Raw genomic sequence first — 19,097 nt, forward strand, 5'->3', positions numbered from 1 at the left:
TCTGGCCTATGTGCACATCCAGGCATAGTACCTTCCCTTGAACTTATTTGTGACACAGATTTCTTTGCTCATATGTTTTCTTGCTGACCTTCTCCCTACTATCACCCTGCTCTCCTGCCACATTCCTCTGGCTGAGATGGTGAAAATAGTAATTAATAAATACTGAGGGAACTCAGACTGGTGCCGGTGCAGGTCCTCCGTATGCTGAGTGCTGGTCCCCTGGGCCCACTTTTCTTTCTCTATACTTTGTCTCTGTGTCTTATTTGTTTTCTCAGTCTCTCATCCCACCTGACGAGAAATACCCACAGGTGTGGAGGGGCTGGCCCCCTGCATTGGGCTTTGTGGAGAACATAAAAATGAATGAGACTTTGTGCCTACTCTTAAGAGATCTACATTCTAGTGAGTTAGATGAGTAAATAACTAATATTGATACAACATAGTCCATAATATTTAAGGTTTACAAACAAATTTATGAGAAGCAGGATAGTTTACTACTCTATGGGGTGAATTGTAATGAAGAGGACAGAAATCAAGAGAGGTGAAAATATGCATGCACCACCCCCCTCACCCGTATTATCTATTATAATTTCTGTCAATGTAATGTTTGCTCAGATAATTTGTGATGGAAGAAGGAAGGATGGGAGGGAGGGAAGGATGGAGTAAAAGTTGTAGTTAGGGTAAGAAAGATATTGAGAGTGACTTTGAAAAATGGTCAGGATTTCCATATACAGAATAAAGAACAAAATGGATGTGACAGCATGAGGGCAGAATGCTTTAGACCAATGGCATTTGGGAAAGGACAAATAACTGAGTTGGGCCATAGAGTAAGGCACATGCAGGGTCTAAGGAAGCACAAAAGGACCAGGAATATCATACAAAGTGCTTTGGGTTTTACATCTAGTTGGGGGCATGACTGGAGGTTTCTGTGTACTCATTTCATTGTAGTTCCTAGGTTAGGGTCAAGGTCATGAGGTGGACTAAGCAGCTAGCTCCAAACTGCCCTCCCTGTTGCCATGGTTCCAATCCCTGCTCACTTTGCACAGGTCCCAGGGTTCCCAAGACACCCTCTGCCTTCTCTAGACACACCTGCATCCTACCCACTCAGGCAAAGAATTCATGCTCCAAATTCATGATATGGGAGGCAGCGTGGTGGATAGAAAATGCATGGGCCTTGGGTTCAGACAGATTTGGCTTCCAAATTCTGGTTCTAGCTTTTGGGAAACTGATCCAGCTATTCAAACTTTCTGAGCCTCAGTTATCTGCAAAATTGGGATAATAACACTGATGACTTTTTAAAAGTAATAATGAGAGATTACTTTACACCCATTGAACCGTCAAAAATCAGAAAGAACAAAAATAACGGTTGCTGATAGAAATATGAATTGCTATAGCCTGTTGGCAAAGCAATTTGGCAACATCTATTAAAAACACATACTCCTTAAAGCAGAACTCACATTCCTGGAATCTTTCCATACAAATAAAAGCATCAGCATGTAAGGATATGTGTGCAAAGATGTCTATTGCAGCATAGTCTATGTGGCAATAGAGTGGAAAGAAAGTGCTTGCTTATCATAGGAGAATGGTTGAATACATTATGGTACAGCCAAACTATGGAATACCATGTGAGTTTTAAAATGGATTAACTAGATCTTTGCAAACTGACTGGCAGAGACTCCCACCAAGTTTGGCTGCCTGTAGCAGAGCAAGATTTAGCAAGGTATGTGGAATATAATACAATATTTGTAAAATAAACATATATATATTTAAGAATGATTAAAAAATTGAGCCTCCTACTGTGTACCAGGTACACCTTGAAAATGTTTAAATGGACTGAATGATTTTAATGCTAAATATTTTTTAGGTAGGTGCTATTAGTGTTCTTATTTTATGTATGAGGAAACCCAAGTTGAGGAGTAGAAAGACTAATTTGCGAAAGATCACACAGCTTGGTCAGGGTCGGGTTGGAATCTGGGCCCAAGTAGTTGGAAGAAGAGATTAGACTCTTAGTCCATGTATTTTACTCTCTGAGTGATTGACTGAATGGTGAGGAGTACATAAGCAACAAAAAGAGAAAAATTGCATTAAAATCATACATTTCACATAAAGCTGTGTATGTTCATATATTCAGAAAGAGATGCATGATAGATAGTCTCCAAAATGAGAATGGTAGTTAGCTCTGGGTGGTGTGATTATATGTAATATTTTTTACTCTCTTCCATTATTTGAATTTTCTACAATAAATATGCTAATTAAACAATCAAAAAAATTAAAAAACTATTCACTGTAGAAAACACAAAAATTTGCATGCATTCACATTTACTAGAACTTTCTTACAGAAGTGATCATGATCATTTTACAAAGTTAAAAGGATGTTTCTGGTCAGTATGGAATTTAAAACTGAAACCACAGAAACAATTCAAAATTGAGACTGGATAAGAAGATAAACATTTATTTACTGGAATACACAATTAAATGATGATAGACTATCAAAGGATGTTGGAAGAATTTTACAATGTACTGTTATATTTGAAAGACAGGTTCAAACTTTTATGCATTGCAGAATACCCTAAAAAAACCCTCCATATATGTATGGGGTTGCCTGGAAAAACATTGAGAGTTTATATATCAATATATTACATATGCTTATTTCTGGGCACCGGGGTTATGAGTGATATTTTTCCTTCCTTCTTTTGCTTATTTTTTGCATAATAAACATACATTACTTTTAAAATAAGAAAATATATGTAAGTAATAAAAATGTTTTAACCTTTTCCCTTGTAAATCAATAAAATCCAGGAATTTGTCCTGAGGAACTGATCATAGATTTATCCAAAATGTAGGCACTGCCTTTCTCTATTATTTATAATAGGAAGAAAACTATAAATAACTAAGTTATCTAACATTAGGGCACTGGCTATGTAAATTGTGGGATAACCAGATGATAAAATATTATGACACCAATAAAATTCATGCCTTTGAGGAACTTTTAAAGACATGGGTAAATATTCACAATATTATTGTTAAATGAAGCAATAGAATAAAGACTTTTATTTTCCTACAATTTAACCCTTAAAGGGAAAATGACTATATGCTTTTATTTTTATATTTTTCACATTAAAAAATATTTTACAATAAAGATATATTATTCTTATAAGCAAAATTAATTTTCATATTAAAAATATGATAAATACTGCCTTTTAAAGGGATTGCATAAGCTTATGTAGGTATTAGCTGTGGCAGTTAACCATAATAAAATCATTTTCCTATCCTCACTTCCCACACACACACCTTTTTCCTCTCTCCTTCTCTGAGTCTCAGGTTACCCTTTTGAGAAATGAAGACTATATTGTTACAATTGTAAAGCATTGTGTACAGGAGACACTCAATGTATCTTAGTTCTTTCCCCTTCAGTATACTAGCAGAGGACAGCCACTTTTATTCTACACTTAAGGCTCCTAATATCCAAGAGGGATAACTCAGAGATGCTTAAGCATATTCAGACACTCTACCAATGCAGATCCAGGGCAGAGGACAGCCTTGTCCTCGCTCTGATGAGTGACTGGGTGAGGACGCTTAGTGGGGGGTGGTGAACACCAAGAATGGGAATAGGACAAAGAAAAATTAGCCTAGAGAGTCTCGAGAGGAATTCATTGGTGGCCTTGGTTTTGTTTCTCCTCAACAGTTCAGAAACAATGCCATTTCCCAGAGCAATTTTGAGTCCATACCACTGGCCAAGCCTACAGTGCTCAGTGGTTGGAATAATTTGTGCTCTCATCTCTTGCACACTCCTGAATTCTCTTCCTTGTATGTAATCTTTCTCTTTCGTTCACTTTGGCAAGGCTGACTCTTGGCTCTAGCTTTCCCCTTTTCCTACAGTAATTTTGACTTCTAAGAGGTCTGAAACTAGATTAAGGGTTAATAAATCCTTTGCCAGGTGACATCCCATTTCATAAATACCAAAAACAGCAATTATATGACTGACATGGTGTTCCAAAGGAATACAAGCTTGGGTATGCACCTGAGTATTAATTGATTTTGTTTTTAGTATTAATGAGCATATGATTTGGTCTAGTTGACCTTCAAATTTAAATTAGGTACTGATTAAATAATAAGGCAGGTGAATTAAGATGAGTTTAAACAGCACTTTATTTTCCCCCAGAAAGTGCCTTGGCCTTGGCTCTGGGTGAAAAATGAGCTATTAGAAGTGTTGAAAAAACTAGAACAGAGTATATTATTTATCTTAAGGAGGTTGACTATATCTTAAATAGTAATAATAACTTTGTAAAAGTTTCATCTGGAGTACTTGACATTCCTATGAATTTTACTTCTGTGTTTATATGCCCATTTAATGTGATTGCCTGTATATTTGTTAACTTAGATAGCCTTAATACTTGTACTCCTAAATTTGTTTTTAAGGATTTAAAGTGTAAACTACCTTAAATCAACAGAGTATTTTTAGCCAGTAGAGAAAGAAGTCCTCAATAGATAAGTACACATCCTATTTCACAAATAACCTCAAAACGCCTACCAACCCACAAATTTTTTCCCGGGCCAGCTTTACCTTGGAGTTAATTTCAATTCAATCCTGGTTGCCAAATCCTTGGCACGCATTCCAGATGAACTATTCATCAGCATTCTTCCTGATAATATCTCATGCTCCCAACTCAACTCCTGCCCACCCTATGGCTGTAATGACTCACTGGGAACAGGTGTCATCAGTGTGTAGCTCACAATCTAGCTCCTGATCCATGAGCCAGTCAGTTGCATCTCCTTCTGTTGGCAGCTGGCACAGTTAGCAAGTACATGGGGGTAAGCAGGCAGCAAGCATGGGTTCCTGGTTCCCAGTGGAAAATATGTCTAGAACATTAAAACAAAACTGCTGGCATAGAGGACACCTGCGTTACAATACTTCCTTTTGAAATTCTTCAACTTTCACATGACTGTTCGAATTTTTTAAATATCTGGTCTCCAAAGTGACATTAGCCATCTTATTTTTTATTTGTTTGTTTTCAATCCTTTCACCCTAGAAGATGCTAATTTCCTGTGGAAACCAAGGTTATAACAAATGTAAAGCCAGCCCACTAACAAGCAAAGCTGGAAATAACTGAATGAGTCTCAAAATCCTTGGGAGTTTTATTAGAAAGAGAAAAAAAGACCTGTCCATAATATCAGTGATTCTAAAGCCCAAGAAGATGCTTGGTCAGGATCCAAGTCTGAAAACAAACTCAAGAGAGCAAGGGCTTCTTCAGGACATTTGATCAGCAAAAATGTTCTGCCACTTAAATTGGAGAGTGTAATGAGCATTTCTATAAGCAATCTTATAACTGCAGAGCTCTAAAATAGCCCAGATGTCACTGAGAAGAGATATTTCTGCATGAAAGCTAATAATGGAGAATGTTTGAAATGAATCCTCAACACATATGACTGCCTTTTAACCTTATCTTGACCTCAATCTTGAAGGATTTCAACGGATTTTTTTTTTCTAAGCTAGGTGTCTATCAGTCAAGACGACAGTTCCATAAGCATTAGACACTTGTTCTAAGCTGGTCTAAGCTCTGAACTGATAATCAATTAAAAACGGTGGTTTTCTGTACATGCTATTTCAGAAGAAAAAGGCAAAAATCATACCCTAGGCATTCTGTTTTTAATTGAAGGAAGATTGCATGCTAGTGTGGATTTCAAAACATTTCTATTTTCCCTAAGTAAATAGGTTAATGGATATCAATGGCTTAGTTCAGTAATACTCATAAAACTTCACACTTAGTCTTACATAGGAGCTGCATTTGTGATACATGATAGAACTCCTTCATGGAGTTACCATCATTAAAATTTTATGTTAGAAAGAAATCCTAAAAGTATTCCAAAACACAGATCCTGGCATAAGCAATTAATGGTGTGAGTTCCTAAAAGCATCAAGAAACATCACAAACAGTGTGCTTCTGTGAAGGTGCGATAACTCCAAACTAAACAACTCAACAGGAAAAATCCCAGCCTGAAACATGGTCACATTCAAATTAAATTATCCCTCTTTCGTGTTTCTTAAACTCTGCCACTCAACTTCATGACACTTTAAAATTTTTATCACAAACTAAATGATTGGTATCTCCAAAATTTTTGCTTAAGATGAACACCACTTTCTGTCTTTTCACTCTGATCGCATTTGATCGCATTTATTTGTCTCTCTAAGATGACCTAGGGTTTCCTATCAGAGCCTATGTGGGTATTTGACATCAGTTATATTTTTAGATACACTATGTCTTAAAAAACAGTTAATGTACTCTAATTAAAAAATGCTTTATCACTAAAATATGCTAATCATCATCTGAGCCTTCAGCAACTTGTAATCTTTTTCCTGGTTGAGGGTCTTGGCCACTCAATGCTGATGGCCACCACTTGGTTGCTCAAGGTTGAGGTAGCTATGGTAATTTATTAAAATAAGACAGTGATGAAGTTTGCCACAATAATCCTCTCTTCCTTTCACAGAAGATTTCTCTGTGGCATGCAACGCTGTTTGATGGCATTTTACCCACAGTAGAAATTATCTTAAAATTGAACTCAGGCCAGGCGCAGTGGTGCTTGCCTGTAATCCCAGCACTTTGGGAGGCCAAGGCGGGTGGATCACCTGAGGTCAGGAGTTCGTGACCAGCCTGAATAACATGGTGAAACCCCGTCCGTCTCTACTAAAAAAAAAAAAAAAAAAAAAAAAGAGCCAGGTGTGGTGGTGCATGCCTGTGATCTGAGCTACTTGAGAGGCTAAGACAGAATTGCTTATACCTGGGAGGCAGAGGTTGCAGTGAGCCAAGATCGCACCATTGCACTCCAGCCTGGGCAACAAGAGCAAAACTCCATCTCAAAAACAAACAAACAAAAAATTGAACTCAATACTCTCAAACCTGCTGTCCTCACCAGGAGCAGATTCCATCTCAAGAAACCACTTTCTTTTTTTAATAAATAAGATGCAACTTCTCATTTGTTCAAGTTTCTCATGAGATTACAGTTCAGTCACATCTTCAGTCTCCACTTCTAGTTCTCTTGACATTTCTACCACATCTTTAGTTACTTCCTCCACTGAAGTCTTGAACCCCTCACAGTCATCCATGAGGGTTGGAATCACCTTCTTTCAAACCCTTGTTAATGTTGATATTTTGGCCTTCTCTCAGGAATATTCTTAACGTTATCTAGAATAGTAAATCCTTTCCACATTTTCAGTTTATTTTGCCCAGATTCATTAGAGGATGACATCACTATCTATGGCAGTTACAGTCTTAGAAAATATATTTCTTAAATAGACTTGAAAATCAGAATTACTCCCTGATCCGCTGGCTGCACACTAGATGTGTTAGCAGACATGAAAACAACATTACATTCCTTGTACATCTTCGTCAGAACTCTCGGAAGACCAGGTGCATTGTCAATAAGCAGTAATATTTTGAAAAGAATCATTTTTTTCTGAGCAGTAGGTCTCAACAGTGGGCTTAAAATATCCAGTAAACAATGCTATAAAGAGACGTGCTACAATACAGGCTTTCTTGTGCCATTTACAGAGCACAGGTGGGGTAGACTTTGCCTAATTGTTAAGAGCACTAGGATTCTTGGAATAGTAAATGAGCATTGTCTTCAACTTAAAGTCGCCAGCTGCATTAGCCCCTAACAAGAGAGCTAGCTTGTCCTTTGAAGCCAGGCATTGACTTCTCCCCTCTAGCTTGAAAATGCTAAATGGCCTCATCGTCCAATAGAAGGCTGTTATGTCTACATTGAAAATCTGTTGCTTAGTGTAGCCACTTTGATCAGTGATCTTAGCTAGATCTTCTGGATAACTTGCTGCAGCTTTTACGTCGGTACTTGCTGTTTCACCTTGCACATTAATGTAATGGAAACAGCTTGTTTCCTTAAACCTCATGAATCAGCCTCTGCTAACGTCCAACTTTCCTTTTGCAGCTTTCTCACTTCTCTCAGCATCAGTAGAATTGAAGAGGGCTAGTACCTTGCTCTGGACTAGGCTCTAGCTTAAGGGAATGTTATGGCTGGTTTGATCTTCTGTCCAGACCATTAAAACTTTCTCCTTATCAGCAATAAGGCTGCTTCAGTTTCTTATCATTCATGTGTCCACTGGAGTAGCACTTTTAATTTCCTTCCAGAACATTTCCTTTGCATTCACAACTAGGCACCAGAGGCCTAGATTTCAGCCTATCTCAGCTTTCAACATACCTTCCCCATTAAGCTTAAACATAGGTAGCTTTTGATTTAAAGTGTGATTTAGTATGCAACTCTTCCTATCACATGAACACATGGAGGCCATTGTAGGTCTATTAATTGGCCTAATTTCAATATTGTTGTGTTTTAGGGGACAGGGAGGCCCGAGAAAAGGGAGACAGACAGGGGAATAGTGGGTCAGTGGAGTAGTCAGAACCACATTTACTAAGTCAGTCCACTATCTTATATGGGCACAGTACATAGCACCCCAAAACAATTATAATAGTAACACCAAAGGTCACTGATCACCGATCACCATTACAGATAGAATAATAGGAAAAAGGTTTGAAATATTGTGAGAAATATCAAAGCGTGACACAGGGACATGAAATGAGCACATGCTGTTGGGAAAATGGTCCGACAGACTTGCTTGATGCAGGGTTCCCATAAAACTTCAATTTGTAAAAAATGCAATATTTGCAAAGCACAGTAAAATGAAGTGCAAGAAAACAAGATAAGCCTATATTACCTTTTCATCTGGGGACTTGCCAATGAACCAGGAGAGAGAGAAGAAAAAGCACTATTTTGTTTTCCTTTAGATATATATATTTTTTAATTGCAGCATCCCCACATCAATGTCTCCCTACTTCTTCCTTCCTCAAACTGTCTCCTAGAAAAGTAATTTTTTTTTTTTTTTTACTTTTTCTGGAAATACTTGGGTCACCAACATTTTCTCAGAGTAACTATCGACAGAATGGAGAATGATGCTCTTGCCAAAGTTTCATTTCTAAGGATGCCTTTCAAATATTTCTTTTTGAAAAATGGTGCTCCCTGGTTGGTGGGCCTCAAATGCCACTCTTTCAAACCTTTTCCTGATGAGTGGCTATAAAGAGCAGAACTGATTAATTCTGGTGTTTTAAATAAACATCTCTAAACATAATTTCTCTGGTCATTCTCTCATTTCATAAACAGTTATTTTCCAAAGGAACAAATGTAAATGTCATATATATATATATATATATATATATATAAATTGTCTATAAAGGCTAGGTATGCAATAAAAGAGAGTAGGTGGGGTAGTCAATTGCATTGGAAACAGAGACACTTAAGAAAACCTAGTTATATTTGACTTACTGCTTCATTTTTCCATGTAAACAAGCCCAAATAGTCTCTTTTAAGAGTCTGCAATTATTAGATGTAGTTAGTAGCCTCATACCTTCATCTTTACAGTCTTCAACTGCCTCTTCTGAAGCAGGGCCGGGCACAGTGACAGTGTTGACACCATCTATAAAGCAGAAAAGAAACACTGCCTCAGAGTTCATCCTTCCGGAAGTCCAGCTGTGGTTTTTCCTCCCCTGCACCTCCCTCCACTCTCCACCAAAGAAAGCATGAGCCTGCCGCATGCTTGAATACACTGAATGCTCTTTGAAGGGGCTAGTGGTTTGGGACTCTCTTTTATAATCAGTGAAACAGGAACCTTCAGTTAAGCCAGAGACCAATGGGCTACAATCTATTTTTTAGTGAAGAATGCCACTTGTTGCTAGTAGTATCCTTTGGCATTTTGTTTCTTCCTCATCCCTCAAAGGATGGTATATTATTTTTCTTGATAACAGATTGTGAAAGAAAGTATATCCTTGCAAGTTGCTACAAAGTGCTTTTATGTGCGTGTTTCTAAAGTTTGTTTTTTTCTTAGCACAGCACTTCTGCTCCATTATGCCACGCTGTCAAACTGCAGGCAGCAGCTCTGATGGCTGTCAGCACAGAGGCCTGGAAGAAGGGCAGCATTTGGCACAGGGCACCAGAAGCCACCAGGAACTTTCATGTCACCCGAGAACAGAATGGGAAAATGGGGACTAAGGACATGGAACTCTCTGTTCCCCTCACGGCAACAATGAACTGCATTAGAGTAGACCTCTCTCTTCCCAGTGTCATCAGCCCCTAGTGACTCTAGTCACGTTTGGCCTCCAGGATAAGAGCTAACTAGCCTACTCCCTCCCATTCAAACAGTAAATCTAGACAGGCAGGATTGCTAAAATCATTTGCAATGTTTAATACCTGATAACTGGAAAAGGAATATATATATATATATACACACATTATGGACAAAAGATGGGCTAGAAAATATGTGATTTGTGATTTGATTCCAAATGTGTGTCAGTTTTCATGCATATATGAGTTATCTTTAGTTCCATGACCCTGTTACTATAGAAAAAAGTATTTATAGTGTGCACATGTGTATATATATACTATATATATAGTTTATATGTATAAATATACTATATATAAACTATACAGTATATATAGTATACATATATAGTATATATAGTTTTTCATGTAGTAGCAGGGAATATGTATAGTTATACAGTTATATATAATAGTTATATATAGTTATATACATATAGTATATATAGTTTATATGTATAAATATACTATATATAAACTATACAGTATATATAGTATACACATACATATATAGTGCATATATAGTTTTTCATGTAGGAGAAAATATGTATAGTTATATACTTATATATAATAGTGATATATAGTTATGTACATAGTTATATATATATATATTCCCTGATACTACATGAAAAACTATATATATATACACACACACATTACATATATATATATATATATACACACACATTACATATATGTATATATATTACATGGACTGTATAGTTTATATATAGTATACTTATACATATATGGTATATTTATACATATAAACTATATATATAGTACATACGCACACACACTTATTCATAGTTTTTTATGCAGTAGCAGGGTCAGGGAACTAAAGATAACTCATATATGCATGAAAACTAACACATATTTGGAAGCAAATCACAAATCACTTATTTTCTAGCCTATCTTTTGTCCATGATGCATGTACTATTACTTGCAGGTCAGGTATCCTTTGGAACAGAATTCTCTGTCACTATCTCATCATTTAGATCTCATTTTAACTATCACATCCTCAGAGAGTCCGTCCCAAACCCAGACAATGGAAATTTGCCTTCTGGGCATTCCTTCTGTATTTCCTTATTTCTCAGCAAGGCATTTATCACTATTGATGTTGTTATCATTTTTATTTGTTTATTGTTTGGAACCCCCACCAGAATATAAACTTCAAAGAAACAGAGATGTTGTTTTTATTGGTTGTTGGTTTATTCTTCAGTGCCTGGAATGGTGCCTATGACACAATGAATCCTTGATATGTATTTGTTAAATTTTTTGGAAGAATATTATCTACAACTTTGATCTGATTTGATCATGACAACAGTCAAAACTGCTGGATTACACTGTTTTAAGATTGTGTTTTTTCATGTGTAAGAGGCCTGCAGAGTTATATATATAATCAAAATTGAAGCTGGAAATTATATTGAATGAAAAGAAGACACTTTTATTTTGGAAAAATACCAGCAGGTCAAAAGAGCTTTAATGACCCATAACCACATCTTTGATTTCTCTGAGCTCTGATTAGAGAGGATAAGAAATGAGCAGTGTGAACGTAGCAATGCGTGTTGACACTGGCCAGGATTATAGGTGGACTCTGCCATTGGCCTCTGTGCCAGCCGGTGAGCTCACTTGGAAAAGCAGGGGGAGTCACTCAGGGATGCATTTAGGACTCTTCTTCACATTGAGAAGTGCCCCTATTGTGGTGATAATGCTATCAGATTCAAGGGCTGGAGAAGAGGGCTGACATTCTACCACTCCCTCCTCACAGGCAAAAGGATCTCAAATCTACAAACTACTTGTTCTCAACTGGTTAAAGGGAAAAGGATGAATATATCAAACACATGCAAATGTGAGTGCATGCATACATGTGTGTGTGCGTGTGTGCATGTATGTACAGGGATGGGAAACAATCTTTGTCGATAAGGACAGTTTGGGCCTGGGTGTGGTGGCTCACGCCTGTAATCACAGCCCTTTGGGAGGCTTAGGCGGGCAGATCACTTGAGATCAGGAATTCGAGACCAGCCTGGCCAACGTGGTGAAACCTTGTCTCTACTAAAAATAAAAAAATTATCCGGGCATGGTGGTGCGTGCCTGTAGTCCCAGCTACTTGGGAGGCTGAGGCACGAAAATCGCTTGAACACAGGAGGTGGAGGTTGCAGTGAACCGAGATTACACCACTGCACTCCAGCCTGGGTGACAGAGCAGGACTCCATCTCAAAAAAAAAAAACAAAACAAAAAACAAAAAAAAAAAAAAAAAAACAGTTTGGGACGGAGTAGTGAGTGAATAAAACCTTTGAAACCTCAACAGTCACAGAATGGCCTCAGCTGTCAGCAGTTTGTTGACTAATACTTGTCAGCCCCAAATAATAAAAACAGTGACAGCTTTTCACTCATCTGCTATGCAGCATAATGTGTGGGTTGGGGGTGGGGGAGGGTTGGATAACAACAGTTTCCTGCATCAGAAATTCATTTCATTGCAAGGACTATCTTGCAACAAAGGACGCCAGCTGACCCAGTTGCAGGTACACAAAGTCCTTGCTGCCTTGCTTCAGTGCTTTCTCTGATTGGCCTTCTTCAATTCCGTCTTCCAGGTTAATAATAAAAGCTTCCAGATCCCTAGCAAAATCTCCAAGGTTAATGTAAGAAGTTTACAGTGAAAAACTTATCACGCTACCTGGCTTAATTCCAAGAGTTCGGCATATGGCCTAGGATGTGCTTGGCAAACAGTAGCGCTCAATATTTCAAAAGTGCCCCTCCATGGGGCTCATTAGAATTGGGAGAATAACTGGGAAACTAAAGGGAACAGGGATTTTTATTTTTATTTTTTTGCTGGTTATGTTGTGAGTGAATGATTGTGCCTATCATTCTTTTAAAGGAGAGCATGACTGAGTACAAAAACGGATAGGAAGAGATAATAAATCACAGGTGACTTCAATCCCTTTTCAGCCTTAAGTGCTATTTTATTTAAAAATGTTCAATTTATAATCTACAGTGTGGAATCTATAAACTTTCAATGGACATATCTGTCCTTTAGTGAACAGAGGGGATGTCAGGAAGGGTTTAGATCTTACTTAGAGCTCTGTGTGTGGGGTAGTCAGGCCCACTGCACCGTCTCCTGCAATATGCAGAGAAATAACCTGAAGCATAGCTCTTCAAAATTTAATGCAATACACTAAAGACATTCTACTCACTGTACAGGCCAAGCCTCTTCTTCATTTCCTTTCATCAGTTTTTATTTCATTTTTTCCCTCAAGCTAAATGTACTAATTTTAGCTTGACCTAACTCAGCCAAGCTCTGGCTTGGCACTTCCAACCTCCGCCCGTCCCTCTTAGAGCTTTGCCAGGCAAACTGTTACAGGGCAGAAAATTGAATTGGTGAATGAGATGTGAGAATGTACCACTCTGCTTGAAAGTAGTCAACTCATAGTTATTGGAGATGGTGGCTTCCTGGGGGAGACCTAAATGAACACTGGAGTTCATCTGGTGAAATGTATAAGCATTTTCAGACAATAGCATTGAGTGAAGTTATTGTTCACCTCTGCAGATGAGGCCTAGGTGACTTCTCAAAAGAAATCTGAGCCTACCTGCATCTTGGCTCTGCCCTTCCATTTCTTCCACACTTTGCTTCTCCTCTGGACTGTTCTCATCTTTCAAGAAAACCACAGAGGAAAAAACAGGCATCAAGTCAATTTGTGAAATATCTCTTTATGGCTAATATGCAGCACTGAAATTAATTGTAACCAATGTAGCATGACTCCTCATAAAGCCAGGCAGAGAGATGAATCAGAGGCATGAAACAGAAAAATCACCTACATAAATTGGTGCATTTATACTCATCCCTTCTCACATGATTTGCTAGATGAAATGTTTAACTGCAGTAAACAAAATTCACTCAGCAGGCCTGGTAACAAGTCTCTCCTTGCTTGGCATTTCCCAAAATATAATAGAAACTTCAACTCCAGTACACTTTTCTCCCTTGACTTAAGTAACATGCACTGTGTAAGGAAGGTTGGCTAAGTTTCCTGCCCTTTATTTCTCTGTATGATATATGCCGCAAAAAAAAAGGTCAATTTTCACTTAACTTGCATATGGCAGTCTAACATACCTATGCTATAAAATATTTTGTCTTGAACAGATTATGTTGGTTGAGTTTATGCTGTCATATATAGCTATCTGAAAAATATCTGGTCAGGTGCAATGAAGGCTGTATATTAGCAACTATCTAAAACATTCTTTTTTCTTAAAATAGCTACTGTATCTGTGGATTTATCTATAGAAAAGATAAACTTTTTGAAGGTTAAGTATAGGCATCATTTTATAACTCATTGCTGGGAGGGTCTCCAAATTGCTTTTGGTTTGGAAAATGAAGCAAATAAAAATGATGAATTTATACAAAGACATAAGAATAAAGTATAAAACATATGGTGAAGTACAGAAAATAGAAGCAGAGGTTACCAACCCATATTCATGTGGGTTAAAGATGGCCACAAATGCTTTGTCTCTGAAGGAGTGGAGCCCATTCCTTCTCTTTAAGTCCTGACTGGCTGTGAAACTTCTTTAGACCAATGAAATATGGTGAAAGTAATATTCTGGGACCTATAAGCTACCCTGCATGGCCTGGCAGCCTCTACTTTCTCCCCCTGGGAAGCCAGTCCCCATGCTGTAAAGAAGCTGAAGCCGGCCTGCCAAATGGAGGGAGACACATGGAGAGAGGGAGAAAAGATGTGTGGGGAGCATGAAGGGCCAGACCTGTGAGCCAAGCCTTCTTGAACCTTTCCACCCAGCCAGCTGCCAACCAAATGCAGCTGAGCGGTGACCTCAGCCAGTGTCACAAGGAGCAGAAGAGACATCCAGCTGAGCCCTTAAAAAATTCCTGACCCACAAGCAGGACCGAATCACTTAACGTTGTCTTGCTTGAGTGCTTTGACCCGCCATCTCCTCCTCCTACCAACTCTTAATTCCGAGGCAAGAGAATCCTCCCAAGAGGAGGCCACTAGTAGCGGAGCTGAAGCAAGAGCCTCAGAAGCAGTGGGGAAGCATTTCACCCGCAGCTCTGGAAAACAACCTATTGAAGAAAGTTTCAGATGGGGAAACATTTAGATTTGACCTAAATGGGAAAAAAAAAGTTTATAATAGAAGGACAAAAAAAGAAAAAAGAATCATACTCTGAGGTTGGCAAAGAATGCAGTCAATAAATATATGTACAGGATCCCCTGTGTTGGCTTAGCCCTGTGCCGTTTGTGATGGTGGACACAATATAACTACTTTTTTTTTTTTTTTTATAGACACAGAGCCTTGCTGTGTTGTCCAAGCTGGAGTACAGTGGCATATTCATAGCTCACTGCAGCCTTTAACTCCTGGACTCAACCAATCCTCCCACCTAAGCCTCCTGAGTAGTGGGATCTACAAGGCACATGCCACCAAGCCTGACTCATTTTTTATTTTTTTGGAGAGAAGGGGTCTTGCTTTGTTGCCTAGGCTGGTCTTGAACTCCTGGCCTAAAGCAATCCTCCCACCTCAGCCTCCCAAACTGCTGGGATTACAGGCATTAGACACCACACCTGGCCTGAATATAATATGGGAACCTGGGGTGGCTCTGTATGCCACTTAAATTCAGTGTTCTAAATGGCATATTTACAAGTACTACATGATTATCTGATATTTTCCCTGTTCTGGTTCTCCATGAAGGAAACAGCATTGGCCTTTGCTCTAGGGAGGAAATAGTCACTTCTGCTGTTCTTGCTGTCTTAACAAGGCCAAGTTGGTGCAGGAGCATGTGCCAAAAACTTAGCCAATATCTGTCCCTTTCCTCCCACCAAATGGACTGTGAGTCAAGCAGGAAAAATCTGCCAGCTTCTGAACAATGAGAACTCATGGACACAGGAAGGGGAACATCACACTCCGGGACTGTTGTGGGGTTGGGGGAGGGGGGAGGGACAGCATTAGGAGATATACCTAATGCTAAATGACGAGTTAATGGGTGCAGGAAATCAACATGGCACATGGATACATATGTAACAAACCTGCACATTTTGCACATGTACCTTAAAACCTAAAGTATAATAATAAAAATTAAAATTAAAAAAAAAAAATCTGCCAGCTTTTCTGTCTCCCTCAAAAGACAGACCTTTTAACACATTTCACAATAGCTGTGAAGTTTGCAGGTGACAAGCTTCCTTTAAAATTAGTTTGGTTACCACATCTTCTACAGAGTAGGGGTAGGGAGATTTCTTATGAAGAGAGGTAGATAAGAAGGGAAAGAAAAACAGCAATTAAATTACAGAAAGGTGAGGAATTGGTTCTAATAGTTGTAAATGCATAAGAAGGAAATCCATGGTCAGACCGGGAAATCCAGCTTTCTAATAGTAACAACCAGTCTGGCAGTTTACCTAGTCTACTGCTTCTGGGTTTTTATCCTTAGTTCCTTGTGTGCCACCCCCCTCCCTAGAACAGACATCTGAGTGGCATGCTTTTGTTTTCTACTTTGAGTCTCAGCGGCACAGTTTTCTATTTGCAGTATTTCTGCCCTTGGGAGTAAACTCAAGAAACACTTGGCACGTTTATCACAGAGCAAATGCTTTCTAGAAGAATGCTGGATTTGCCATTCCAGTAACTTGCGCTCAGATAAAAAGGTCCAGGTATGTTGCTTTCATCAATTTCCAAGACAGTGCGTCCTCAAATCCAGCAGGGGGAACCAATGTAGAAGGCTTATTTTCCAAGCCCAGCATATGCATTCTTGGGCAATTAGATTAGCATTCATTTCATTCTTTTAGAAGGACATTTTGGCTGGCTTAGAACTTTCCATCCATTTTAAATGCTGCAAATGGGTGAGTTCTTAGTGAAATAGGGGGCTTCCACTGGTAGAAAAAGCAAGGCACATTAACACAGTTACCCGTAAGTCTTTGATAAGGACAAGCTTTCTTTTTTATCAGCCTTGTCTGTCTAGCTATCATCACAGGAAGCACATAAACAATAAAAAGTTAAGTAGAGGGATGTGTAAACTTGAGGTTTTTAGAAGGGATTTTAAAAGCCTTACAATAACGGTGAAGAAATACAGGGAAGTGCGAGGCTATTTTGTTAGCTTAAATAATGCCACATAGAAGCTACATGTTCTTAGTTAATATTTCTTTAAGATCACATATTTACCTTCAGATGATAAATTTCCATAGCATTCATGTTTAGTGTGATATAACACTTCACTTTCCCATGCCGAAAAAGCACAGAAACCTGTGAGAATTCTACTGGTTGTGTCCTTCTAATTTCTCCCATATTAGTACTCTGCCTCTTACTCTTTCAACCAATATTTATCGAATGTGTACTGTTTGCAAGTACATTTCAGAAATTTTATAGAAATAAAATAAGAGGCTCCTGCTGCAATGTGACTATGATAAGAAAGCAGTTCATGTTTGATTCTACATGGGAGAGTTTTGCAAGGGCAAAATCTCAACAACGTGACCACAGATTGCTATCCTGATATTTGTAGTTCCTTTTGTGAACTCTACATGGTGATAGGAAGATAAAGGAGACATAAGTCTGAATAAATCCATCCCTATACTGGGGAAACAATCTGATGTGTACTTCCTGCTGGTATACTTCTGTCTTTTCTTCTAAAGGTCTATAGATTTCTGGGCACAGACAGACTATAGACAATTCAAAACCAGTGCTTTGCAGATTAGATTATTGGTCTCAATTCTTCAGTCCCATATAATAAGATTGTGCATATATATCTATCTATAGATATAGATATATATACATATATAAAATCAGTGTCCTCCCACTGTGAGCAGAGAATATTTCCATGCCATTGATGTTGGACTTGACCATGGGACTTCATTTAGCCAATGAAATGCTAGTGGAGAGAATGTGAGCAAAGGATTTACATGTGCTGCATAAAAGGATTTGTTGCTTGCGTTCCTGACATTTGCCATGACAAGAAGATGCCCCTGTAGCTCCTGGCTCAAGGAGGATGAGAGATACATGGAGCAAGTTTGAACCCAAGTCACAGTCTGGAACCAAGCCCAAGCAACTCACAGCTTGCAGTAGAACCACCCCACTGAGCCCAGCCTACATCAGCTGAACCATAGTCATCTTACAGACCTGTGAGCATGAGAATAAATATTTTTGTTGTAGGGGAATGCATTTTGGGGTGATTTATTGCACAGCATTACTATGGCAATAGCTGATTAATACACATATGTTTATTTTTGTCAGCTCAGGAAGGCTTTAAGTTAACTTTAAAAAAAATTAGCACTCTCTTATAAAAAATCTAGTCTTTAATTTTTTATTTCCCCATCTATATTTTCATCTCATATGTTCCAAAATTCTCTAGAAGGTACATATTTGAAAAGTAAAATTAGCTGACATAACAGAGGAAAGCTCTTAAAGAGTCTGCACTGCCATCAATATAATGATGTTTATGGTTTATTTAACTATAGAGCTCTGTGAGCAACAGAATATTAGCGGATACCAGCTAACACTTATTGAATATTGAATATGTTCCACTCAGTGTCTAAATGCTTTGCAAAGGTTATCAAACTTCATTCTCATAACAACTGCATGAGGTAGGTATTAGTATCTGCATTTCACGGATGAGACAACTGAGACACAGGCGTGTTAAGATTCCACAGCTAGCAAGTGATGGCAGCAGGGGACAGTTTCAACCCAGCCTTAGCTGATGTTGGGGCCTACGACTGCCTACTTAGAAATGTAACTATTTATTGTCTGGTTAAGATATGTAAATTATGAATCAGCAAAAATGTGGGAAACGATAATCTCATCTGGATTAATTCAATGAACATTGAACACAACAAATATTGAGAATCAAACCCCTCTGGCACTCATATCAAGTGAGTGCAGTGCCACAACTCTAAAGTTTTGTGTTTATTGCTAAAGGTATTTTTATTCTGGAATAATTTCAAGCAACAGAAAGTTGCAAGAA

The 19,097-nt window shown here is 38.3% G+C and overlaps 1 protein-coding gene across 7 annotated transcripts in view; it reads right to left on the minus strand.

Moving 5' to 3' along the window:
* MACROD2 (mono-ADP ribosylhydrolase 2) overlaps positions 1–19,097 on the minus strand; it is a 2,104,525-nt gene that overhangs the window by 109,089 nt on the left and 1,976,339 nt on the right. For all 7 annotated transcript variants that reach the window (XM_055265233.2, XM_055265231.2, XM_055265236.2 and 4 more), the window contains 2 exons: positions 13,744–13,806; positions 9,410–9,478 (listed from right to left, as the gene is read on the minus strand). In XM_055265233.2, coding sequence (XP_055121208.2) covers positions 9,410–9,478; positions 13,744–13,806 — 132 coding nt within the window. The remainder of the gene's footprint in view (positions 1–9,409; positions 9,479–13,743; positions 13,807–19,097) is intronic.

The sequence above is a fragment of the Symphalangus syndactylus genome, chromosome 24 (genome assembly GCF_028878055.3).
Source record: "Symphalangus syndactylus isolate Jambi chromosome 24, NHGRI_mSymSyn1-v2.1_pri, whole genome shotgun sequence".
In the NCBI taxonomy this organism is placed as follows: Eukaryota; Metazoa; Chordata; class Mammalia; order Primates; family Hylobatidae; genus Symphalangus; species Symphalangus syndactylus.